At 46.1% G+C, this 26,698-nt stretch overlaps 1 protein-coding gene across 2 annotated transcripts in view; it reads left to right on the top strand.

The window, feature by feature from the left end:
* Positions 1–26,698, top strand: part of PPP6R2 (protein phosphatase 6 regulatory subunit 2) — a 367,586-nt gene that overhangs the window by 161,449 nt on the left and 179,439 nt on the right. For both annotated transcript variants that reach the window (XM_082254944.1, XM_082254943.1), the window contains exons 13-15: positions 10,013–10,093; positions 10,330–10,427; positions 18,284–18,341. In XM_082254944.1, the coding sequence (XP_082111070.1) occupies positions 10,013–10,093; positions 10,330–10,427; positions 18,284–18,341 (237 nt within the window). The remainder of the gene's footprint in view (positions 1–10,012; positions 10,094–10,329; positions 10,428–18,283; positions 18,342–26,698) is intronic.

Genomic DNA, 26,698 nt, shown 5'->3' with positions numbered 1-26,698 from the left:
GGCATCCTCTGCAACAAACATATAATTTTTGCTGAGATGCTCCCAAAGGGAAAGTGAAAACAGACCACTCTGCACCCAAAACAAAAAATAAAATTGAAGGGACACTCATTTTTATCAGCAGCAACCTAAATGCATAACTATGTACACAAATATATGATGTGAACAAGAAAGAACTAAAAAGGACACTATCAATAAATTGACAATGAAAATAGAAGTAAAGATAAAAAATTACATAAGCTAATTCAAAGAAAATGTATAATTTGAAAGCACCCAACAATAGTGTGCATTTCACCATTCCCAAAAAAAGTTCAATTTGTGTTGGTATTAGAAATTTCAATAGACCATACAAGTACCCCACTCCTAAAAGAAAAGTTGAAGGGTGCTCCAAAAAAAGAGAAACAAGAGAAGAATCCTCAGCACACCCTTTGGACTTTAACTCACCAGAACCACAGAAGTATTGCATTCTTAAACATACAGATTAATCAAACAGATGGTGTTTCTTCACACATCTGAACCCACTAGGTTCCACGGATGTAATAAGCCACAGGTTATATGAGTAATATTCCTTCACTGCTCTAGACCCAATTAAAACTACGGCACTGCATTTTCAGTGCCCTGTAATCTGTGTGTTTCACGGTATGCAAACTTGCTCGAATGACAGGTGGAGTGCCTGCGATTCCTTTCAAATAAGCTGCTAATGATGATTCCGACAATTCAGGGCACTTTACAACGTGGGTGCATTTTTATAGTTTTCATTTAATAAAGATTTTTACTAATTTTACGCAATGAGTTCCTTTCTGTATTTTGCCCTTCATCGTATGACTGTAGCTTTGTGGTTCTAGAGAAGTGGAGGAAATTTACTCTTATAACCTGTGGCTGATTTTATTTGTGGAGCCTAGTGGGTTCAGTGGAGTGGAGGAAAACCATATGTGTGATTAAGAGCACAATATTATTGTGGTTCTAGTAAGTTAGTGGAAAAAGTCACCTTTTGTAACATGTTACACCCATATTCAGAGTGTAGCATGTTGCAAACAGGCCAGTTCCCCCCCCCCCCCCCGTTGTGGCAGCTAATGGGGGATCTTCTCCCACTGCTACCTGCCAGAACTTTTGAAAAAAACATGGCCTAGCAGAGCCCCTCCTGGCCGTGTCACCTATTTACAGTCCCCTGTGAACGTAAAACTACAAGTTCCAACAGCCTTTGCGACTGTTGGCTTGTAGTTTTCAATTATCTACCATGGCGCTGTGGTAGTTCATTAAATCTTCCTGTCAGATTGTATCTGCTTGCCCATTTATTTTTTTGTTAAAAGGTGAAGGAGGCTTCCGAAGGGCGTGCTGAGGATCCTTCTCACTTGTTTCTCCTCTTTGGAGCATTATCAAACTTTTCATTTAGAGTGGATCGCTTATATGTACTATTGGAGTTTCTAATACACATTGGGGTTGGTTTACTAAATCTGGAGAGTGCAAAACCTGGTGCAGCTCTGCAAAGAAACCAATAGGCTTCCAGGTTTTTTGGTCAAAACTTAGTGATTTTAAACGATTACCTTGTAAAACAACCCATTTATCTTAAAATTGAAATAAAATGCAAAATATTTGTCTATAGATATATAAAAAAAAACATTATAACCTTTTTTTGGTAGTGATCACATTCTTTCACTTTCCTCTATTCTCAGCCCCATAAGAGCTGGGGGGAGGAGAAGCAACAGTACACTGATATTTTCAGTGAATGGCTGTGCAGGGGTGGTGTGTCAGGACAAGTCTGATCATTGGAGGAGAGCAGGCTGAGTTCCCAGCATACCTAGAGAACTGACCGCTGTGTTTTCTCCTGCTTAGTGTGGTCAGTTTCTAAAAAAAGGAAAGCAGAGGGACTGGCAGGAACACCAGGGATTTCACACAAAGGAAGCAAAGGTTCTTCAGAAATCTCCTTTCGAGAACATGACACATTTCCTTGCTCGCCTTGTCGCAGAAAGTTGCCTTTTTGGTGGCTCTCTTTTAGTGGGTTTCTGAACTAGCGGCGTTATCTTGCCACTCTCCTTATCTGGTAATACACAGGGATAAGGTATTTTTACAGCCTAATCCGTCACTCTGTCCGGAAACCTTCACATCCTAAGGAAATTGCCTTGCATTGCTTGGATGTGGTTTGGGCGATACGGGTGTATCTGGAGACTACTGAGTCCTTTCCTAAGTCAGACTCTCTGTTTGTGAATACGGATGGACCCCATAAGGGTCAGGCTGCGTCTGCCATCTCTCGATGGATCAGACAGAGGGTGGTGAAGGCATATTCTCAAGGGCAAGGTTCCTCCTTTCCCTGTCACGGCTCACTCTACGCGGGCGTTGAGTGCTTCTTGGGCTTTCCGCCATCAGGCGTCAGTGATGCAGGTTTGCAAGGCGGCCACTTGGTCGTCTGTACATACATTCATCAAGTTTTACAAAGTGTATGTGTTAGCATCCTCGGATGCGTCCTTTGGCCGCAAGTGTTTTGCAGGCCGCCATTTAAGGAACAGTCTACTTTTTCTTCTCCTTTATGGTTTTGCTACAATTGAGCCCCAGTTGTTGCTTGCTGGGCTCCATGTTATATAGTTGGCTGTTAGTCGTGGAAATTGCATTCTTTTAAGTTTGTTCTTACCCCACCCCTCAGTGGTTACTGCTTTTGGACGTCCCATCCGTCTATGATTTAAAGCAGCAGCTACATCCGTCGGTGGACGAAAGAGAAAATGGGATTTTTTTACTTACCGTAAAATCCATTTCTCTGAGTCCACCGGCGGACGTAGCTCCCACCCCTCTTTTCTCTGAAGAATTGGGTTTTGGTTATTATTCACTGCTTGCAACTAAACTGAAGATGCAACGGTGAGGCCAGGGGTAATAACTCAGGGACCCCACCCCCTGGGCGTGTCAAAGCCTTTGGCTCTACCTGGTCACTCCTAGTGGGAGGGGCTTATTACCCATCCGTCTAATCTAAATCAGCAGCTACGTCCGTCGGTGGACTCAGAGAAATGGATTTTACGGTAAGTAAAAAATCCAATTTTTCCCCCCATAGACTTGTATGGGGCAGCCATTTTCCCTGAGTTTCCTATTGATCTGTTTGGGCAACCATTTTTGTGTAGCTCTTGTGCTATTCTGAGAAGCGTGACCTTTCCTCAAGTGACATCACTCCCTGTGCTTTTGTTTCCTGCTGCTGGCTGAAGTCACTTCCTGTTTTTTTCTCCATGCTGCTGGAACGATCAGGAGGCCGGTTTGTCTGAGGTGGTACAGTACCTTGGGGTTCCTGCGGACGTATCCTTGCACATTCTACTGTCAGTTTCGTTTAAGGGGTTCCCTGCAGACCGCTGTGTTTGGTGGTGGGTGCCGTGACTCCGGTCATTGCAAATTGCATTATGGAGTCCTAAACTGTGATATCACCCTCAGACCCACTCTGTGCTACTCCCGGACAGTTCGAATCGCAGTCGTTGGCTGCGATTTCAGCAGCTCTGGAAAGCATGGTGACTAAAGTTGATTTAGTAATGAAAAAGGTTGATAGCCGAAAACGGCTGCTGCCTTCTCCATCTATGGAGGTGTCCTCTTATTGAGAGGCTGAATAGGTTGCCCCGGAGGCTCCCCTACCAGAGGGTTCGCTGTCTTCACAGTCAGATGGTGAAGAGGACCTGTTGTCTTCAGCTTCAGCGCGGGAACGTGCTTTAGTGGAAGCCCTGATTATTTTAGTACTGGATACTTTGAAGTTGGCTGATGAGCCTATGCCGGCAGGGGCGCAGGTGGATTTTGGCTCCCAGAAGTCTCAGAAAGCTGGCAAGGTTTTCCCTTGTCCCGACACTTTTCACGATATTGTGAATGACTAATGGCGGCACGTTAAGCACATGTTGGTTGTGCCAAAACGCTTTAAACACTGATATCCTGTTTTCTGAAAAGGTTTCCAACCGTTGAACGGTGCCACCTAAAGTGGACCATCCTGTCGCTAGATTAAACAAAATCTACCCTTGTGCCTGTGGAAGATTCCCCGGTCTTTACAGACCCGGTGGAGAGGTGGGTGAAATCCCTTTCCCACCATCTTCCTGTGTTGGCGGGTTCCGTTTTGAAACCGGTGGTTGTGCCTGTTTTAGTCTCAGACGTTGACGGAGTGGATTAGGGGTTTGCGGGAGTCTTTGCACCCTGAGACTGATCCTCTGTAACAGCTGGAACTGTTGGACCAGATGATCCAGGCACTGGTGTTTCTGTGGGATGCGTCTATGGAAGCGGCTCCCCTGGTGGCCAGGGTCTCGGCCGTGGGCATTGCCTTGAGGCGTATGGTTTGGCTGAAGAGCTGGTTGGCTGACCAAGCTTCTAAGAAGGCCCTAGCTGACCTCCCCTTTCTGGGAGAGTGTGCGTTTGGCGACTCATTGGATGAGTTAATCAAGGGCTTGACTGGCAGGAAGAGTACTCTTCTTCCTCAACCCTCCATGGGTAAGATTCCCCGTACTAAGCGGGGTCCTTCATTTTCTGCTCACAAGCATTTTTTTCGTGCCTCCGGGGCGCAAGAAAAAGGTTATCCATTCAGAGCTTCTGGAGGGGCTAAAAAGCATCTGGGCAAGCCCAAGGCCGGTCATTCAGGTGCTGCTGACAAGCCCTTTTCCGCTAGAAGGAGCGCCCTCCCCCGGTCCAGGGGTGGGGGGACGCCTGCGCTTCTTTTGGGAACCCTGAACTTCCTTCATTAAGGGTGTTTGGGTCCGCCAACGTATTTGTTCCGGGTACAAGATGGGATTCTCTTCCCGCCCGGGGGACAGGTTTTTTTCAGTCAAATGTTCACCTGTTTCCAGAGCGTTTGAAGGATCTGCGGGAGGATGTGCAAGATCTCCTGGCTCAAGGGGTTATTGTGCTGGTGCCTCCACAGGAACGCTCTCAAGGTTTCTATTCAAACCTGTTCACGGTGCCCAGAAAAGAGGGCAAAGTACGCCCAATTCTGGACCTCAAGGCTCTGAACCGCTTTGTGCGGGTGCAGAAGTTTGGAATGGAGTCAATTCCGTCAGTGTGGGCATCATTGAATCAGGGCAATTTTCTGGCCTCCATCAATCTCAAAGATGCGTATCTCCACATCCCCATTTTCGCGGTGGCAGAGGAGCACCTTCATTTTGTGGCGTTACCCTTTGGTCTTGCCTCGGCTCCCAGAGTATTTACCAAGGTTCTGGCTCCAGTGCTGGCTTTGTTATTACGTCAGCGAGGTATCTCGATTGTGGAATATCTGGACGATCTCCTGTTGCGAGCAGTTTTCAACTCGGATCTGCTGGGCAATGTCTCTATCATGATTCAAACCCTTCAGGAATTCGGGCGGACGATCAATTTAAAAAAAATCTGCTCTGATGTCATCAGTACGGGTCACTTATCTGGGGCTGACTCTAGACTCTGCTTTGGCGAGGGTCTTTATCCCCCTGGACAAACTTCAGAAGCTGCAAAAAGCAGTAAGGTTGCTGATGGAGACTGATCAGTCCTCCTTGTGGGCTTGCATGCGGGCCCTGGATGGTTTCGACCTTCAAAGCAGTCCTCTTTGCTCAGTCTCACTCGAGACCTTTGCAAAAGGAGATTCTGGCGAAATTGAACAGAGATCCTCGGTCATTGAACTAGAAGATTCACTTGAGCCATCTTACAAAGGCGGCTCTTTCTTGGTGGCTCCAGTCTCCTGTCCTGTGCCAGGGCAAGTCCTTCCTGCCGGTGTTTTGTACGGTGGTCACCACGGACGCCAGCCTGTCAGGTTGGGGTGGAGTGCTGGGGAAGCTCTGTGCCCAGGGGATTTGGGCGGCAGAGAAGTCTTCCTTGCCGATCAATATTCTGGAGCTGAGAGCGATCAAGCTCTGCCTGCTTTACTTGGTGAATCGGCTACGCCACTCTCCGGTTGGGATTGAGTCGGACAATTCCATGGCCGTGGCTTGCATCAATCAAAAAGGGGGCACCAAGAGTGCTCTGTCGGCCAAAGAGGTGGCCGAGATTCTGATTTGGGCGGAAGTTCCGGCTCTTTCCGCAGTTCACATTCCGGGTAAGGAGAATTGGCAGGCGGATTACCTGAGTTGTCTGGTGTTGGATCAGGGGGAATGGTCCCTTAATCCAGAGGTGTTTCATCTCCTGTGTGTCCAGTGGGGGACCCCGGACGCGGATTTGTTTGCGTCCCGCCTCAACAGGAAAGTTCAACGGTTTGTGGCCAGGTCTGGGGATCCTTTGGCTGACACCATAGATGCTCTGGTGGCTCCTTGGAGCCTGTATCCGCTGATTTATTCCTTTCCTACACTTGTACTCCTGCTGCGTTTTTTTCGCCAGGTGGCGATGGAAGGCATGCCGGCCGTTCTGGTGGCACCAGACTGGCTCCGGCGGTCCTGGTATGCAGAGCTGGTGAAACTGGTCGTGGATCCTCCATGGCGTCTTCCTCTGCGTGAAGATCTATTTAAAGGAACGATCTTCTATCCTGCTTTACAGTCGCTGGCTTTAACGGCTTGGCTGTTGGAAGCAAGGTGTTAAAGGATGGAGGTCTCTCTGACTTGGTGATTACGACTCTTTTGAAGGCCAGGTAGTCGACTGCCAGGAAGATCTATCATCGTATGTGGAAATCGGACATTTCATGGTGTGAATTGCTGCAACTGCACCCTCACTTGTTTTCTGTAGCTAGGGTTTTGGCTTTTTTTTTTTTTTTCCCCAAGGCTTTTTTACAAAAAGGGGTTGAGCAGCGCTTGCCGTTGGATACTATTAAGGGCCAGGTGTCGGCCTTGGCTGTTTACTTCCAACGTCCACTGTGTGTAATAAGATTGTCAACAGTTATGAGCCATTGACAAATAAAATTGTTTGTAAATATATAAATATAAATAAAGTGCTTTCAACAATTGATTCAAAGTGCATAAGCAAATATAAAGTGCATCAACAATAAGTGAATAAATATAAAGTGCATCAGTAATAAGTGAATGAATCACAAAGTCCCATACACCAACAGATTTAGTGCAGTCTCTAAAGGATTCTTCCACATATAATCCCTATTATAGATCTTGTTCCCTGGGTGTTGGTGGTAAACTTGGATTTTGTTGATGGCTGTTCCCGACCTTGCCTCTTGGACTACTCTTTTGGATTTAGTTGATTGCCATTGCCGACTCTGCCTGTTCCTGTCCTTGCCTCTTGGACTACTCCTTTGGATTTCGTTGATTGCGGTTGAAGACTCTGCCTGTTCCTGACCTTGCCTTGTGGACTACTCCTTTGGATTTTCGCTGATCTTGGTTTACTGACTTCTCTCTCTACTAACCGAGCGTGGGGCTGGCTAAGGAGTTTGGAGTACATCTGTCTACAGGCGATTGTAAGGTGGATCCTCCAGGAGGGCTGACATCTACTCTGGATTTTGATTTTCATTCTGCTTATACTGACCCCCTATAATCAAGGGGTTGGGGCTTTCTGGTAAGCCTTTTCACACATTGGGTGTCCGTGTGGTGAAGGGATTGAAGATCTGATTATATGTGGAAGAATCCTTTAGAGACTGCACTAAATCTGTTGGTGAATGGGACTTTGTGATTCATTCACTTATTACTGATGCACTTTATATTTATTCACTTATTGTTGATGCACTTTATATTTGCTTATGCACTTTGAATCGATTGTTTGAAAGCACTTTATTTATATTTATATATTTACATACAATTTTATTTGTCAATGGCTCATAACGGTTGACAATCTTATTACACACTGTGCACTTTAGATGAGCGCGGTACACCAAAGTAGGTGTATTTATACCATTCACACGTTTTATGATTCAGCTGCTGCTCTTTTATATGGTTCACACCATATGTTGCACTTTATGGTTTATTTATAAATTTCTTTGTATAGGATTTTACACGGTTACATATTTTTTTATTTTGCCATTTGCGCAGGTACTGTTGGCGAATAACGCCAATATATATTCACTTCCAACGTCCGTTGGTTACTAAAAGCTTGATTTGCACTTTCATCCAGGGGGTGCATCATCTGGCTCCTCCGAGGAGATCCCCGTTACCGCTGTGGGATCTCAATCTGGTTTGTCTGTTCTTCAAAAGCCTCCTATTAGGGAGATTTCTCTGCTTTCCTTGTCATAGAAGGTTGCCTTTCTGAGCTGGCGACGCTATCCTGTCCACCTTATTTGGTGGTCCACAAGGATAAGGTGGTCCTCCGGCCAAACCCATCCTTTCTTCCTAAGGTGGTGTCAGATTTTCATCTTAATTAAGACATTGTATTGCCTTGTGTCCTAAGCCTCAACATCCCAAGGAGATTGCCTTGCACTCTGTGGATGTGGTGTGGGCGATAAGGGTTTATCTGACAGTTACTGAGTCCTTTAGAAAATTGGACTCTTTGTTCTTACGGACGGTCCTCGCATAGGTTTGGCTGCGTCCACTGCAACCATTTTGTGATGGCTCAGGCAAGACGGTTGTTGAGGCTTATTCACTCAAGGGTCACTTTCCTCCTTTCCCTGTGAAGGCTCATTCTACTAGAGCGCGCTGAGTGCTTCTTGGGCTTTTCGCCATCAGGCCTCAGTTGTAAAGGTTTGTAAGGCAGCGACTTAGTCGTCTGTGCACACCTTTACCAAATTTACAAGGTGGATTTGTTGGCTTCTTCGGATGCCTCTTTTGGCCGCAAGGTTTTGCAGGCTGCTGTTTCATAAGAGAATGTTTTTTTCTTATTCTCTTGGGGGTCTTTTACCTGGGTGAGCTCATATTGTTTTGGTTGAGCTTCATGTTACCTGGTGGGCTAGGTTTAGCCTTTGGAGTTTACGTTACTTTTTGGTTGCGTTTTTCCCACCCCTCTTGGCTATACTGCTTTGGGACGTCCCACACAGCTCATGAAGATGAGGCTGCGTATGTCAATGGACGATATCTCACCGTAAAATCTGTTTCTCTGATGTCCATTGACAGATGCAGCACCTGCCCCTCTGTTGGGAATGGTTTTTGTGTCTTCACTGCTTGCAATTAAACTGATAGGTCCAGCTCCTTCTCTAGGCAGAAACAAACTGATGTACTGGGCTGTGTCTGTGGGGGTCATGTCTGGAGGGATATCCCCATGGGCGTGTATATGTAAAAGTTTGTACTAACATACTGCCTAGACAATTCCTGCAGAGGTGGCAGCATAACCCACACAGCTCATGAAGATGAGGCTGTGTCTTTCAACGGACATCAGAGAAACAGATTTTACGGTAAGCTCTTACAAAAATCTTATTTTTTTTTTCTACTTGCCATAATCCATTTCTCTGGGTTAGACAGACACAGAACCCACCCCTCTATGGAGTTCTGATACTTCTAATACTGCTTGCTTCTAAACTGATTACCTAGAGCAGAGGGAGAGGGGTTATATACCAGCTGAGGATGGCCCATGAGCGTAGCCAGGTGTTTTTTGTTCTGCCTAGTCCTACCCCTGGAGGAGGCAATATAACCCACTAGTTATGATTTATGGAGAGCTGTGTCAATCAATGAACTTGGAGAAATGGATGGAGAAATGGATTTTACAGTAAGTACAAAAATTCTATTTTTTTCAAGAAAACCAAAATGTAGGAATCTGCAACAACAATATTTGGTAAAATCCCAGCAATGTAAATAGATAACCCAGAGGGTAAATTTTTCTTCTCAACAAAAGTGGAGTTACTCTTTAAATCTGAACACCATATAGCATAAGCATACATTAGCCTGTCACCTCATAGTAAATTACTATTACGAAGTCGTAGTGTAATGTACGAGTCTTTGGATTTTAAAAAGTACTTTTGATTTTGTGTATTTGTATTTAGTTACGGAAGATTTTTTATATAATGTATATGTACTTGTATAGCTCTACCTAAATGGAAGCATGTGAGATATAAATTTCTTCTTTACCAATTATTTTCCTAAATCTAGGTCTACGGATAGACTTTTCACTTGGTTGGCTTTCCTAGTTAGTTCTTTGCTTTCATACCATTTCTTATACATTTTTTTCAAATATCTTCTTTTCAGTGTGTCATTTGTATCAAAACTGTTCTCAGTTAATGCAGTTTTATCTCATATTTCCATACTTTGTATGCTTTTAGGTGAATACTCACCACCTGCGTTCCTCAAGCGAAGATGAAGATATTGATGGTGCTTTTCCCAATGAATTGTCTGTGCAGCAAGTGAGTCAATTTGGTTTTTAATATACAATTGTCATTCTCCTGAATCAAACCTGGGCGCATTTGGGCATTTCATTTGTGTCAATTGTACTAGTGGCTAATCGGGTACCTGTTTTTTATCTGTGTTACACATTAACATGTTTTATTCAAAGCACATTCACAGCACTGAATTTTAACCCAGCCTACATATTAGAAGCTTTTGAGTATTTTGATTTTTTTTTGTGTTTTTTTGAATTTAGGCCTTCTCTGACTACCAAGTTCAACAGATGACCTCTAATTTTGTGGATCAATTTGGTTTTAATGATGAAGAATTTGCTGAACAGGAAGATAACATCAAGTAATAAAAATTTGCACCTTTGTTTGTTTAGAATATCTTCTGGCGATATTTGTCTTGAGAATCTGTTTTGCTGGCCAAATGTTGCGCAATATTGACAACCATATTGAAAATAACCATGATTTCAAGTAGGGATGCACCGAAATTTCGGCCACCGAAATTATCGGCCAAAAATGGGCCTATCCCATTTCGGCCGATAATGGGTTAAAAATGCCGAAAGTAATGGCCGCCGTGAGAAAGGAGGGGGGCGCAGCGCAGGTTTAAAAAGTCCCGCCTCTGGCCGGCAGCCCGCCTCTCAATGATGTCCCTACTACTATGATTTGTGTATGAATGAAGTGACATACCGGGCGGGAGGGCGAGCCAGCGGCCGCTAATAGCTGTAACTATGTGAGCTTCACTTCACTTCCCTGTCAGCGGCACGATGAGCATGAATGAACAGACACACCGGGCGGGGGGAGCGACCGCTAATAGCTATAACTATGTGAGCGCTTCACTTCCCTGTCATGCGGGTATCTCCTCTGACAGGGAAGTGAAGTTTACATAGTTATAGCTATTAGCGTCCGCTCCCCCCGCCCTCCCGCCCGCTGTGTCACTTCATTCATGCACAGATTGTAGTAGTAGTGACATCACCGGGAGGCGGGCGGCCGGCCAGAGGCGGGACTTTTGAATTATGGACACCGGAGGAGCACTCAGCAGAGTGAAAGTAAGGAGATTGAATCGTTGGGATGGTGAGGGACGCTGAGGCAGAGGGGGGGAGGGTGTACTGCCGAGGGGGACGCTGAGGCGGGGGGGGGGGGGGTTAGCCGAGGCAAGCTTACGAATGGTATTTGTATTATGCAGCATGAGGGGGTTAATGTATTGTCACTGCTGGTCACTGATGAATTGGGGACTGACCAGTGGAAGTTAATTAACCCCTTTGTGCTGCATTAGTGAAACCAGTATCAGTGCAACCAGTGTTAATTAACACTGATACTGGTTGCACTAATGCAGCACAAAGGGGTTAATTAACTGCCACTGGTCGGTCACTAATAGATGAGTGACCAGCAGGGGCAATACATTAACCCCCTCATGCTGCATAATAGAAATACCATTGGTAATTAAATTAACCTCTTGCCAACCCATCACAGTACATATACAGGGACAGGGTGTCAGCGACAGGTGTACGTCGCTGCCTGTTTTTGGTGTATGCCCTCTTCTATCTATTTTAAAATTATTTGGGGGGAAAAGTCATTTTCGCTTTCCGTTTTCGGCCAAGGGCATCCTGCATTTTCGGTTTCGGCCCAAAATTTTCATTTCGGTGCATCCCTAATTTCAAGTAGTGCTGCAATTGAAAAATGTTAAAGTAGCTGGAAGGTCATCACTTTATCTATATGTGAGGAAATTACATTTACTGTTGGGTTAGATGAGATTAATACTGGGCATGGAATGAGAGACTATGCGGACTACTACTTTGCTATATGAAGCTTTTATGTTAAAGACCAGTGCTCAAAATGTTAAGTCCTGAGCTACTAGCCAGGCCTTAAGAGTTCCTCGCCACCATTTGCCCTCCCATACCTACCATTCCCCCGCCTCTAATTCCGCCCCAAAGCACGCCCTCGTAAATTATCATATTTTATCCTTGTTTTCTTTATCACAGTCAGATCAATGAAATAGGATTGCCAATTGCTGGTATTTTTTTTTTTTTTTATCCTTTAGTGTAATAATTACACTGAATAAGGAAAACAATACCAATACCAGCAATCTTTTTTTCATTGATCTGACTATTATTAAATAAGGATAAAATATGATTGGCTACTATAGGCACTGTGCACATCATTCCTGCCTTAAGTAAATATTTTAATACTATTGTTAAAAATTAGCATTAAAAAATGAAAACCAATGAATGACACTTTCACTGATTTAGGAGGCAGAGAGACTTGCAGCAGAGCATAGCACTGGACAGCCTCCCATTGTGTAGTAGGATATAAACACCAGTTTTATTAACCACAGATTTGCACTTAAAAGATGCAAATAGAGAGAATGCTTCAAAAAAAGCTTAAGAGAATCGGGCTGTACACCCGCCTACTTCACTTCTTATCCACGACTGCCTCCGCCACGCCCTAACATGCACGAACCTTTGAGTATCGGAGACCTTAAAGGGACCAGTGTCCTCAGGATCAAGAATATCTGTAACAGCTGGAGGGTCTCTGGTGGACAGGTCATCTACCCATTATACAACTGCTTTTTGCTGGTCATTTTGCATACATCATATAATAGCTGACACGTGAGTGCATTTCTCTGGCTGTCCTTTGTCAACAGCACTGACATCATGGACATGGAAATCTGCTGATACAGTTCTGCAGACTGCTTGTTGTTTTACTAGATTGATAAATCCATGTCACCCACATGCAAAAGCCAGCTCTGTCTGCCGTCGCACCCGCATGTGACCCAGTTTGGCCAATCGCAGGGAGGTGGGTGCCCATGTCCGCCACAGCACGTGACCCAGTTTTGCCAGTCATAGAGGATGCCTATTGCTGAGCCCGGGGAGGCCCAGGCAGCGATAGTAGCACAGATCATGGAGAAAGGTGGAGTGCAGTCAGTGGCACAGTCAGCTCCACACTCAACCCTCAGCTTATTTCCACTCGCCAAATGCAAGCAGGCGAGTGGAGGGCTGTTTTACACTGTTGCGGTGCTAAAAGATGCTAATTATAGACTAATTGCAAGTCTAGAGGCAGAAGATGTTTTTTCTTCTGTTCTATTAGGCCCACCTAATACTTACCTGAGCCCCATCTTGATCCAACGATGTGCACTAATGCCTTGGCCATCCGGGAACTCTCCCTCCTGATTGGCTGAGACACAGCAGGTGTGTCATTGGCTCCTGCTGCTTTCAATCAAAATCAGTTGACTAATAAAGAGAGAGAGGGTGCAGGGCCAAACCCATGGCTCCTTGTCTGAATGAACACAGAGTTGTGGCACGGCTCAGGTGCCCCTATAGCAAGCTGCTTGCTGTGGGGGCACTCGACAGAGCTCTATCTAAGTTTTGCAACAAGCGGCCTACCTGTCTGAGGCAGACATTTCTGCAGCTATGTCACATATCATCGAACAAGTAACAACTTTAATACAGCCATCATTGTCAAGGACTCAGCTCTGGTCTCCTTCTCTGAATCCATAGTTTCTACCTTATTCTGATCCTGATATGTCTGTCACAAAAGTGGCAGACATATGAGGGTATGAAGAGAACCCGGAAGCTGGGTTAGAGGAGCCCGCAGAAGATTTCTCACACCCAGGCTCCTCTGTACCAGTTGTTACAACTCGCATAGTATGCTTGCCAGTACTATGCGCAAAAGTCTCAGCATTGTTGCACTTGAATCTCTCCCATCTCACCATGCCCCATTGGGTGGGTACAAAGAGACCTGGTAAATCTGAAAAGACATTCTCTGGTAATGAACGAATACATTGGGCAATTTTTGATGATTGTGCTAATCCAGAAAATTTCAGTGGAAAAAGCATTCAAAAAATGTAGTCTGTTCTGGTAGTGGGCCCTGCTGTCTTAAACATCTTGCTGTTCCAACTGAAAATGTTCCTTCATTCAAAGATTCTTTGGATAGTTTTTCCCCACCCTGCAACCAGCTATTGTTGCTTTTTCTGCCTGACAAACTGCAGCTAACTGGAGTTAGGTAATGAACAACCATCACAATCCTGTATTCCAGGACCATTCTTTTAATTACTTTCTGCCGTAGAACAAGTTCTGACAGAAATCTCCAGAATGGCTCTAATGTGTGTATGAGTCTTGTAATGCAAAGCCTGGTTAGCTGAAGTTGGCTATAAAAGATGTGTAATACTAATGACCTTTGAAGGAATACCTCTTTCCTTTTAAAGCAAAGTTTATTGAAACAATTGCAACAGTGCTTTACATAAAGAAAACAATGGGCAATGACATACTCGGTACGGAGTAAAGAATCATGCAAAGATACAACGGGCGTTTACAGGCAACGCGATAGCACATAAGTTCACCCAGTATCATAACAGGAGCAGTAAGGGTTTGATAGGCCAAAGGCAGTGGAAATAAAAGAAAAGAAAGAACTCAACTTCAAAACCATCAGCAAAAGGAGGCATATGCAGCAACACAGTAAAGGAGGGGTCTAATCGGAGCAGGTAACAGCACTCTCCAACCAGATCCCCCACAACTTCTCGTATTTGCTTGGTGGTAGTTCAGTTTTTTTTATAACAGGGTGGAATTTATGTCTGCTCTCCAGGCCTTAAGGGGGCTAGGGCCGCTTCCACATCCTGGCTATCCGCTTACGGGCACTGAATAGTGTTTTATGTAGGAACGTAGAAAGGAATTTGTCCATGGCAGAGTCGGGGAATAAACCCAGAAGACATATCTTTGGGTCCAGCTGTAGTGGGGAACCCATATGGTCGTGCAAGAACTTGACAATCTGCAGCCAAAAGGATTGGATTAGTGGGCATGACCAAATCGGGTGAAAGAAGGTGCCAGTGTGTGCAAGGCGTCTGGGGCGGTAACGTGCGATGCCTGCCAGTGTTAAGTAGTCTCTATGAATTATGTAGAGTTGGGTCAATCTATTGGGTAGCTTTGGGGAATAGAGGCGTGGGCATTCAAGGATAGAGTTCCAGTCAGTCTCATCCAGTGGGCCCAGATCCCCCTCCCAGCAAGTCCTAGCCCCGTCAGTCAAAGCATTGGGGCTTTTAGGCGTAGTTCCATATAGAAGGCAGATATCAACTTGGTTGGGTTATCCCCAAGGCGGGGGTGGAGCTGGGAACTGAGTCTGTAGTGCATGCAGCAGCCTAATATATCTAAAGAACAGGGAGGGTGGGAGCTCAAAGTCATCCATCAGTGATTGAAACGAACGAACCCCAGTGGTGCACATGACGTGGGAGAGGTACAAAACACTGCGGCTCGCCCAAAGTCCAGCTCCCGGCAGGGTGGACAGTTCACCGAGGTGCGAGTTCCGCCATAAAGGGGTGTGGGTGTTAATAGGCATAAGTTCCAACTTGCGAAGGGTCAGGGCCCAGATACGGCGGTGGTGAAACAACATGGAGTCACGAGGGGGAGGAGAGGTCAAAGTGTCACGAACCTGAAAGATTACCTGTGGCAGGGTGTGGGTTGCAGCGTTCGCTCCCCGGCAAACCAGGGATCGGTAACGAGTGGCCCCTGAGGCACATAAGTGGTAAAAGTGTGGGAGCTGGGCAGCCAGGTAATGGGAGTGAACATCGGGTAGGGCCACCCCTCCCTGCGTGGTTGGATTTTTAAGAATCAGCCAAGACAGCTTGTGCCTCCTCGAGCCCCAGACAAACGTATTAAGAATGGCATCCAGGACATTATAGAATTTGAGGGGTATCAGATTCGGAGCATGCCATAACATGTAGAGGAGTTTGGGGAGCAATATAATTTTCACTAGGTTCATCCTACCCATTACACCCAGGGGTAAACGAGCCCATGCCTGTGTAAGGTGTTGCACAAAGGGGATAAGGGGTTCGACATTGTTCAAGAACGTAATCTTTAGGTGTGTTAGTAACAAGAACTCCCAGGTACTCCTAGGGGTACTCCTAGTAATCCTAGATACTCTAGTCAGGGGCAGGGAGGTTGAGTTGATTGTGGGAGGAAAGGAATCCAGAGGCAGGATCTGTGATTTAGTTGATCAGCAAACCGGAGTGGCGGCCGAAGTTCTCTATGGTGTGTAGTGCGGAATACCTCCTCTTTAGTGAGTTATTGACAAATTAATTAAAGATGTCACAAGAGGAAAGGCACTTCCCAGCTGAAAGTTCCAAAATACCCTTTCTCAGGAGCTTTCACTGCCTCAAAAAGCAGAGCACCTTAATGTTCGACCCAGGCTTCAAGTTCTAAGCCTAAGCTATGCTGCCATTCCTTTCTAAGCAAGATTCGGCCCACCAGTTCTCCAAAGCCCTCATTCCTATGAAGGGGCACCCTCACTCCTAAGAGAAGTTTGCCTGTTTGTGGGGCGTGAAGGTCGTGAAGGTCCAAGACCTGTGGATATATTTGTTGGTTTTAAAGGGGTAAAAAATAGAGTTCAAGACTACTTACTGGTTTCTTATCTCAAATCAGCCAAAATCTCCCCAAGGACAGTTGGATTTTCAGAATACCCTGAACCATCTCTTGTCCCAGGAAGTAGTTCTGCCAATATCTCTAGAAGACAGGTTTCAAAGACTTCTATTCAAACCGGTTTACCAGTATAAGGTTGCATTGATACCATTTTTTTTGTTTTTACCGGTGAGTACGAGTACCAAAACATTTGGTCAAGTACTCAAATCGCACCGCAAAGGTATTGGTTTCAGGTATTGGAGCATTTGCATGGTTTTGATTTCTCGTGCAAATCTTAGTATCGGCACCGGTATCGTTGCAACACTACTGTTCACTGTAACAAAACCCAGTGTATTTGGGGGTATTCCTCTTATCCTGAACCTAAAATTGCTAAGCAAATACCTTCATGTTCCAAAATTTTGCATAGAATCCACAAGATCAGTTATTGCATTTCTGACACAAGGGGAATACTCAGCATCCGTAGACATTGAAGATTTCACTATCCCTTTTCAAAGCCTTTATTCAAGGTGTATCTTGGATTGAGAGCTACTAGCCATATGCCACAATGGAAAAAGGTGCTTGTAGTTCATTAATTCAGAGGAAACCATGAATGAATGACACAGCCCGACCTTTAGGTGATAAAGAGGTGTTGCTGGTTAAATAGTGTTTTTTGAATTGTGACAGCACGTATGGGGTGAGGATCTCCTGCCCACTGACAAAATATGAAACCAACGGGGATGATATTGCAGGCAGGGGCTCTTAGGTAACTTGTTGCATGCTAAACCCTAAATATGGGTGTAACGACGCAACATATTACCTAAGGTGAACCGATCCTTCAAGTCATAAAGAGGTGCTGCTGGTAGGTACTTAGTGCGGGTTTGTTTTGAGGAGATATAAAGACAGCTTTGTACTTTGTTGCTTACATAGTTACATAGTAGTTGAGGTTGAATAAAGACTATAGTCCATCCAGTTCAACCTGTGTAGGTGCGTGTGGCCGCAATCATTCCACATACCCCTGAATATTCTGATCCTTGAGATGTACGTCCAATAGTCTTTTGAAAGTAGCCATACTTCCCGCAGTAACTACATTTTGTGGCAGAGAATTCCACAGTCTTATAACCCTAACAGTAAAGAACCCCCTGCGTTGCCTGAGTTTAAAACACTTCTCCTCCAATCGCATTGTATGGCTTCTTGTCCTCATGCAATCCTTGCGACTGAATCATTTTTTTCTATGCTGAGATCACCGTTCGGGTATTTGTAAATTGCTGTCATGTCCCCTCTAAGGCGTCTCTTCTCCAGGGAGAATAAATCAAGTGATTGTAAACGCTCTTCATAATTAAGGTCCTCCAATCCCCTAATTAGTTTAGTTGCCCTTCTTTGGACTCTCTCCAACTCCAACACATCCCTTCTGAGGACTGGCGACCAGAACTGGGCAGAGTACTCCTGATGTGGTCGGGCCAGATTTTTATAAAGTGGTAGGATTATAGTTTTATCTCTGGAAAACATCCCCTTCCTTATGCATGCTAATATCCTGCCGGCTTTGACAGCTGCAGCTTGACATTGCATGCTATTGCTTAGTCTATCTTCTACTAAGACTCCCAGATCTTTTTGATTTACCAAAAGGTCCCCCCCTAGAGTGTATTGTGCTTGTATGTTTTTAGTCCCCAAGTGCAAAACCTTACACTTCTCCACATTAAACCTCATTTGCTATGTATTTGCCCACTCTGTTTTTTGTTGAGGTCATTCTGTAAGATTATTTAATGTTTTTTTTTTTTAATATACATTAGATATTTCATTCTATTTTTTCTCTGTATTATAGTGCACCTTTTGACCGAATAACAGAGATTAATTTTAACTTGGAAGCTGAAGATGAAAATGTAAGTAAAGCATCCTCTGAATTCGTTTTCTCAACAAAGCACAAAACTGAATACTAACTGACAAATTTTCATACATTTCAGACACACAAAAGAATCACACATTTTAAACACAAGACAAGAAATGTAGTCCTAACTATTTAATACTACATAGAACAACTACGGGAACTTTTACATATGTAGACATTAGGAGGTGAGTGTAAGGTGTAATTTACATATCTCTGTTACCTCATTCTGTCCATAGGCTGCTTTAAATTCTCAGCTATGGGGGAATGTGGCCTAGCCATCGATGTAGCAGATGTGTGTTCCTGTGCTCTCTGCCAATTATTCAGTAAAATCATCCTGACATGAAGGCTTGAAACTTTCTTGCGATCCTGTAGCTCTTGCACACCTTGAGTCGGCAGCTCTGACTCTGGATCACTGCAGACATGACCAGAATGATGGAGGACATCAGTGTTCCCAATGAGGCAAAAGATAGAGCAGGCCACTGAAGGATCAGCAGGAGGAGGTTGTGGCCAAGCCTGGCCCATATTGCCAGCAAGAGACTGTTCCCAACCTTGAACTCCCCTACCTGCAGCAGAAAAATCAGAGAGCTTGGAGGAATTGCAGCCTCTGCAAGTTGATGTACCCTCCTGCCTCTTGTAGTGAGTAGTATGTGCCTGTGTTCTAAAGCACAAGTACATACATAGATTTTTTTCTAGCTAAAAAAAAAAAAAAAATGCATATCTGGATATCCAGCGCTGTCTGCATGTCTTTGAAACCTCATACACCAAACTGTATCTAGCTAAATTTGGAATTGTTAAATCGGTGCTCCACCCAAAAGGCAAAGCTCCACTTGGTTTGCTGCAACCCCCCCATACTCGCAGACATGTTCTCGCTCCCACTTCTGGCTGACTTCACATCGGCGAACTTAGCTGGAAGTTTGGCCTCCCTTCCCCCACCCCTGGTCCATTTACATAGTACAACGTGCATACACGGTAGGAAACTGGCTGTGAAGCCGCACTGCTGGTTTCCTATAACAGCGATGGCAGCACCTGAGAGCCGATTGAAAAATCTACTAGGGTGAAGACACCGCTGGATTTGTGGACAGGTAAATGTTCCAGTATTTGTAGCTGCTGACTTTTAATTTTTTTTGTGAAGGATCCTGGGGCTCCACTTTTTTACGAGACACACTTCTTTGAGACACCAGGTTCAGCGTTTGCTTGGCTAGACCGAAAAAAAAAAAAACAGACCTAAACCTGTCCGACAAGGGCTGAAAGTAACTTACCTGGATTTACTTGTGATGATCTCTTAGCCTTTGAGTCCTAACGAAATCGGTTACCAAACTGGGTAAATGTTTTGGTTTACAAATAGTACACATTTAATGTGAAGCCCACCTTGTCATAAACTAATCTGCATGACCTGGCCTCGATAATCTCCATGCAGGAACAGAGTATTGGCTGCTGAATCAGCTCTATCTTGTATATCAGAGTGGCTCCTGACTCCTCTTATCCAGTGGATATTGTAACCTCAAGGAAACTGACACTAGACAGTTTTATAGTTGAACTGTAGAAATTTCCATATTGAATATTACTCCTTCAAATTATCCTAGAGGCAGTAGCAAGGTCCTCTGTAAACTGACCTCTATGACCACTGGAGACCATATCATCCAACCGAAAATCAGTAATCTCTTACAAATCTGACCCTTTCAAGAATCTACCTGGCTCTGGATTATGATCATGCATTGCAGTACACTCCCTAAGTCTATTTTGCCCCTAGAGCACTACAGACCACTCATCACCCTAATGTTCACTCACCTTGAACCTTTTGCAAATTAAACCCTTTTTAGGTGAAACTTTTCACATTTTCAGGTTATCTCCTAAGTCAACTTCTACAATATGTTCTTGCTGTAAACAGTCTGGGAAAGATCTGACACTCCCAGAATCTTACATGCCAAAATCCCTATGATCCCTATGACCTTAAAATACTTGCCAGGGTACTCTCCAACCACCTATTAAGGATTGTGCACAGACTAGTATGACTTGATAATCAGACTTTATACTGAACAGATCCCCTGCTGTAAACTGCTGCAGATTATACCTAAAAATTACAAAACGTATGCTCTACCAGTTTGCTCCCACTGCCTAGTCTGATCTCAATCTCTTCAAAAGGCACCACACAATTCTCCTGCGCTTGAAGGTCGACCCCAAAGAGGTTCTACTCTAGGATTTCCATCCAGGCTAAATCGGATGAATGCCGCCTTGCTGCCCTTACAAGACTAGGGATGTCTGGGTAACTGAAATAGAGAAATAAGCAGAGGGTGCATTCTCCTTAGTAAAAAAAAAAAAAAAAAAAAGTTTTTTTTATTTATAAGAAAGGTACTCCAAACAAGTGCTTGATACAGGCATATCACAGTGGAGTGGCTGTAGTGCCCACAGTATCACATCATGGATAAAAAAAATCCACAGGAACTGATTGTTCAAAATGTCTTTATTAAAGTTTTCGATAATACAAAATAGCAAGGAAAAACAATTACATATGTAGAGACAACAATAGCATGCATATGCACAAATATCATTTACCCCTTAAAGGGGGTTAGCAATACCATAGACATTGTTTATCAATACAAATAATCCATAATCTTTAACAACCAACAAATAGTTGATCAGAATCCCTGCGATATCCACTAGATTTAAAGCAGGGATAAAGAATAACAAAAACAAACAAAACCAAAAGGGAAAGAAAAAAAAAAAAAAGGAACTGGTTGACACGTTTCGAGGTCCTGCCTCTTCAGAGCCCCTGGCTCTGAAGAAGAGGCAGGACCTCGAAACGCGGCAGACAGTTTCTGTAGACCTTTGAAAAGCTCTTGGCTCTGAAGAGGCAAGACCAGTTTCTGTGGACTTTTTTTTTTTTTTATCCATGATGTGATACTGTGGGCAATACAGCCACTCCAGTGTGATATGCCTGTGTCAAGCACTTGTTTGCGAGTACCTTTCTTATACAATAAAAAAACCTTTTTCTCTTTCGTCCACCAACGGACGTAGCTGCTGCTTATTCATAGACGGTTGGTAATAAGCCCCTCCCACTAGGAGTGACCAGGCAGAGCAAAATGTTTTGACACATATCCAGGGGGCGGTACCCCCAGGCTATTACCCTCAGCCTCACGACTGCATTTCCTGCTGGGACGTTTGTCCTGTCTTCCTTTTTTTTAAACTTCTTAAAGGGAACCTTTTTTTCCTTTGGATTTTTTTATTTTAATTTTGAAGCTGCTGACTCTGGTTCCTGATGGATCTGCCGGCTGGGTTTCGGACTGGCTATATGAGAGCCTTACGGTCTCCCAGTTTGTGCCAGCGAGCGCTTGCAGACTGTAGCTCCGTGCTGGGTCTCCATAGCGACTATAGTCCCATGGACGGGGACTGGCCTGCGGTGACTTTCCACCGGGACGCACACGACAGCGCCCTCACTGCGGTACCTAGGCGGTCTGTCAGGTGGGGCGCCCATCCTCAGCAGCGTGGTCAGGTAAGTTCAGTCCCCCCGTCTGGTTAGCAGGCCTGGGGTGGACGCGGGCGCCTTCCAAGGGGAGTAGATCTTTTAGGTACCCACTCCACATGTCACCCCCCTCGCTATGATTGGTCGGCTGTTACCTTCCCCTCCTGCTGGGACCTTCCCCTCCTGCTGGGACCTTCCCCTCCTGCCGGGACCTTCCCCTCCTGCCGGGACCTTCCCCTCCTGCCGGGACCTTCCCCTCCTGCCGGGACCTTCCCCTCCTGCCGGGACCTTCCCCTCCTGCCGGGACCTTCCCCTCCTGCCGGGACCTTCCCCTCCTGCCGTGACCTTCCCCTCCTGCCGTGACCTTCCCCTCCTGCCGTGACCTTCCCCTCCTGCCGTGACCTCCCCCCTACCCTGGCTTGGGGCCCCGGGACATTTTGGCGGGGGTCCCCTGTATGTGTGGCGCCTGAGGGTGCTGGGCTGGGTAGTGGAGAGTGGGGGGGGTCCTCAGTGAGGGGGGGTGTTATGGTTGCACTTTTTCCGCTGCGGGGGGGTCTTCACCGTGGAAGACCTCCGCCAGGACCCCCGGGCCTGTGGTTAGGGGTCCCTTATTGGGCACGACACCGCATGTGCGACGGCGTGCGCTGCCATTTTTTGGTGGTCTGGCGCCCTTATCACAGGTCTCAGTAACCTGTGGGTTGTCTCTCTGCCTGGGTGCCGGCGGTCATTTTGCCAGAGACGTGCAGAGCGCGGGAAGCTACTGCCACTGGTGGGCGGGGAAGCAATGGGCGTTTCTTTTCACTCTGCCACGCTGTGAAGACACGCTGCTTCTGGAGTGGTAACGGTGCAATTGATGGACTACTGCTGCATTTTCAGGGGGGTTTCAGGCCTCGTTGGGGGTTCATTGTTACCTGGTGTTTTCTGTGTGCAGCGGTTGCCTCTTAAAGGCGCGGTACATGCGGGGGGGGGGGGGGTAGTGGCGCCGGACTTGCTGAAACCTGTGGTGCATTCATTTGTTTCTGCTACGGGATCTCTCCTGCCTGTAAGTGTACATTGTTTAACCCTTTGCGTTGCAGGTTCCAGCGTTTCCACGTATCCCTATCTGCTCCGTGTAGTGCTCACATAGGCCATCCTTATAACATGGACTCCTCGGGATTATCTGCGACTCCTGCTGTATCTCTGGGGCCAGCATCTGACACTCATGATTTGTCTTTGTCTGTTATGCAAGAAATGTCCAAGAAAATGGACTAGGTTATTGCAGCAGCATTTTCCAAGAAACGCCCTCGCTCCTCGCCTGTCGCCTCGGATTCTGAGGCTGACATGGTCGCTGGCGACGCAGACCTTATTCTGGAGGATGCGTCTCCGCATTCAGATGTTTCTGACGCGAAGGACGATGTTTCTACATCCGCCTTAGCACAGGAAAAGGCTATGGTGGATGCTCTAATATCCTCGGTGATGGGAACCCTTAAACTCACGGATGTCATTTCTAAGTCGCAAGGGGACTCTGTTTCCTGTGGATCTCTTAGGGCCAAAAAATTGCCGCGGGTTTTCCCCTGCCCAGAGGTTTTATCCACCTTGGTGGAAGAGCAGTGGCAGCGTCCTAATCGCACGCCTGCGATTCCCAAACGCTTGGCCAGACTCTATCCGTTTGAGGAAGGGATCTTACGCAAATGGACGGTTCCTCCTTAGGTGGACACCCAGATATGTGGTATTCACAAGTCCACGGTTTTACCAGTGGCGGAATCCTCGTCTTTGTCGGATCCGGCGGATAGACGTATTGAGGTCTTATCTCGCCACCTGTATACGGTAGTGGGATCTATTCTCAGGCCTGCCCTGGTTACCATTCTGGTTTCTCAGACTATGTTTGAATGGGTGAAGGCCCTGAGAGAGGCGCTGACGGTCCCTCTGTTGCTGTCAGCTACACTGGAACTTACTGAACAATTATCGCAGACTCTGCAATTCGTATGCTATGCTAACCTGGATGTTCTCCTGCTTGCAGGCAGGGCATTGGTGGTTAGTGTGCTTATCAGACGTGTGATCAGGTTAAAGTCTTGGTCGGCCGACCAGGCTTCTAAAAAGCTTTTGGCTGATCTCCCATTTCAGGGTGATCGCCTTTTTGGCTCTTCTTTGGATGAATTGATCAAGACGGTTACTGGGGTTAAGAGCACGCTCCTTCCCCATTCATCTAAAAAAAGGGCACCTTCGCGTAAGCGAGGCCCTTCCTTTACTGCCAAGAAGCGTCTTTTTCGTACGCCCGGGTCGGAGCAAACCAAGCAGTCTTCCGGTGGTAGAGGTACCGGGAAACGATGGGCTGGGAAGCCGAAATCTTCCGGTCCCGGCGCCCCCAAACAGGCCCCTTCTGCCTGAAGGGGCGCCCTCATCCGTTTTATGTCAATCATCAAGGGGGCACCAGGAGTGCCCTGGCGGCTCTGGAGGTTGCCGAAATTCTGCGCTGGGCGGAGTCTTACGTTCTGGCCCTGTCCGCCGTGTACATTCCCGGCGTAGACAACTGGCAGGTGGATTACCTGAGTCATCAGACTCTGGATCAGGGAGAGTGGTCCCTGCATCCGAAAGTGTTTCACCAGTTGTGTCTCTGGTGGGGAACTCCAGATTTAGATTTGTTTGCCTCCAGGCAAAACAGAAAAGTTCCAAAGTTTGTGGCTCGGTCAAGAGATCCTCTGGCCGAGGCTGTGGACACCCTCGTGGCTCCCTGGAGTCAGTGCAGGCTCCTTTATGCATTTCCTCCGCTGAATCTCTTGCCTCGTCTCCTCCGCTGGGTCAAGCTGGAGTGGATTTAGTTGATTCTGGTATGGCCAGATTGGCCCCGGAGATCCTGGTACGCCAACTTGATTCGGTTACGGGTGGCAGGTCCGTGGGCACTTCCTCTGCGGGAAGATCTTCTGTCGCAGGGTCCCATCTTCCATCCTGCTTTACGGTCGCTGGCTTTAACGGCTTGGCTGTTGAGAGCAAGGTGTTGAAGGACAGAGGTCTGTCTGACCCTGTGATCCCAACCTTACTCAATGCCAGGAAGTCCACTTCAATGAAGATCTATCACTGTACGTGGAAAGTGTACATTGCCTGGTGTGAGGCGTCCCATTTTCATCCCAGGTCTTTTGCTGTCAGCAGGATCCTGGCTTTTTTGCTGAAAGGGGTTGACCAATGCTTGGCTTTGGGCACTCTTAAGTGTCAGGTCTCTGCCTTGGCTGTGTATTTCCAACGTCCGTTGGCTACTCTTTGATTCGTACCTTTCTTCAGGGGTTCGGCATTTGGCTCCCGCCCGAAGGTCCCCTGTGCCTATCCCTGTCACTGCTTACTCTACGCGGGCGTTGAGTGCCTCCTGGGCCTTCCGCCATCCGTACACACATTCACCAAGTTTTACAGAGTGGATGTGCTGGCGTCTGCATATGCGTACTTTGGCCGCAAGGTGTTGCAGGCCGCTGTGTAAGGAGCGATTTATTTTTCGCTCCTCCTTTATGGTTTTGTTACTTTTGAGCCGCAGTTGTTACTTGTTGGGCTCCATGTTTTATTGTTGGCTAGGTTAGCCGTGGGAATTGCATTCCTTTTGGTTTGTTTTTTCTTTTCCCACCCCTCAGTTGTTACTGCTTTTGGACGTCCCAACCGTCTATAAATAAGCAGCAGCTACGTCTGTCGGTGGACGAAAGAGAAAATAGATTTTTTTTTTTTTAGTCCACCGACGGACGTAGCTCCCACCCCTCTGTTTTTTTTAGGGTTTTTTGGTTATTCTCCACTGCTTGCAACTAAACTGGAAATACAGTCGTGAGGCCGAGGGTAATAGCCTGGGTGTACGGTCTCCTGTGTGTGTCAAAACATTTTGCTCTGCCTGGTCACTCCTAGTGGGAAGGGCTTATTACCAAACGTCTGATTTTTTTAATACTTTTGTGCCATTAAAGTCCTTGCCTTCCCAACTACTCCATTGTGCTAGGAAGTCTTGAAATCCCCCACAGACTTCTATAGGACTGACTTCCTGAATTAAAGAGTAACTCTTTACTCACTTTTGTTGAGAAAAAATATTCCTCTCTGGGTGATCCATGTACATTGCAGTGATTTTATCAAACTTTGTTGCAGATTCATAACGTTGGTTATTCAGAAGAAACAGCTGTTTGTTTGCCTTTGGCCATGTGGAGAGTGAATCTGTACGGGAGTGATTTTAAAATTGTCAGCTGCTGCACTTGCCGGGCTCTATTGTTAAAAGTGGCAGGATCTGCATTCCTTTAAACGTGATTTCCCTTTGAGAGTATTTCCCCAAAAATGTAATTTCTCTTTCATTCACTGACGGACACAGCTCCATGTCTTCTTAGACCCTTGGTCTTATGCTGCTCTCTCCAAGAGAAGGACTAGGCTGAAACAATTTTGGCTACACCCTTGAGGCAGTCCCAGGGGGTATACCATCACTTCTTGCTATAGAACAGTTTTTTCTGCCTAGTCAGGAGTAAGGACCTGGCTCCCTGCTGGGATCTGCGTTCCTTCCCTTTTCTTCCTTTTTAAATGTAATTTTTTTTATTTTCCTTTGTTATTTTCTGTTCGTGTGTGAAATACAGTCATTTCTGTGTGAACTACAATCAACAGCCGGACTGGGCGACGCACTGAATATCATAGATCCTTACGGTCTTCCCAGTCTGGCCTTCAAGCATGACCCAACTATTAGCTCTGCGCTAGGTTGGCTGCGACATAACCTCACTGGATGGGGGGCTGGCCAGCGAGTGAAACACCTCACGAGGTCGCATAGCCCTGGTCACGACAACAGTCACAACCAGATTCACAGCGTGCCTCTGGCCACAACACCCCCATTTCAGGATGGTGCAGTGGACTGCCGGGAGTGTTGCTCGCTTAAGTCCATGGTGTGGTGAGTAGTGTCCCCCCTCTTTTCTCTG

This window comes from Pelophylax lessonae (assembly GCF_965119305.1).
Source record: "Pelophylax lessonae genome assembly, chromosome: 4".
NCBI classification, from domain to species: Eukaryota; Metazoa; Chordata; class Amphibia; order Anura; family Ranidae; genus Pelophylax; species Pelophylax lessonae.
The sequence above is the reverse complement of the archived record's forward strand: the minus strand, read 5'-3'. Positions and strand labels throughout refer to the sequence as shown.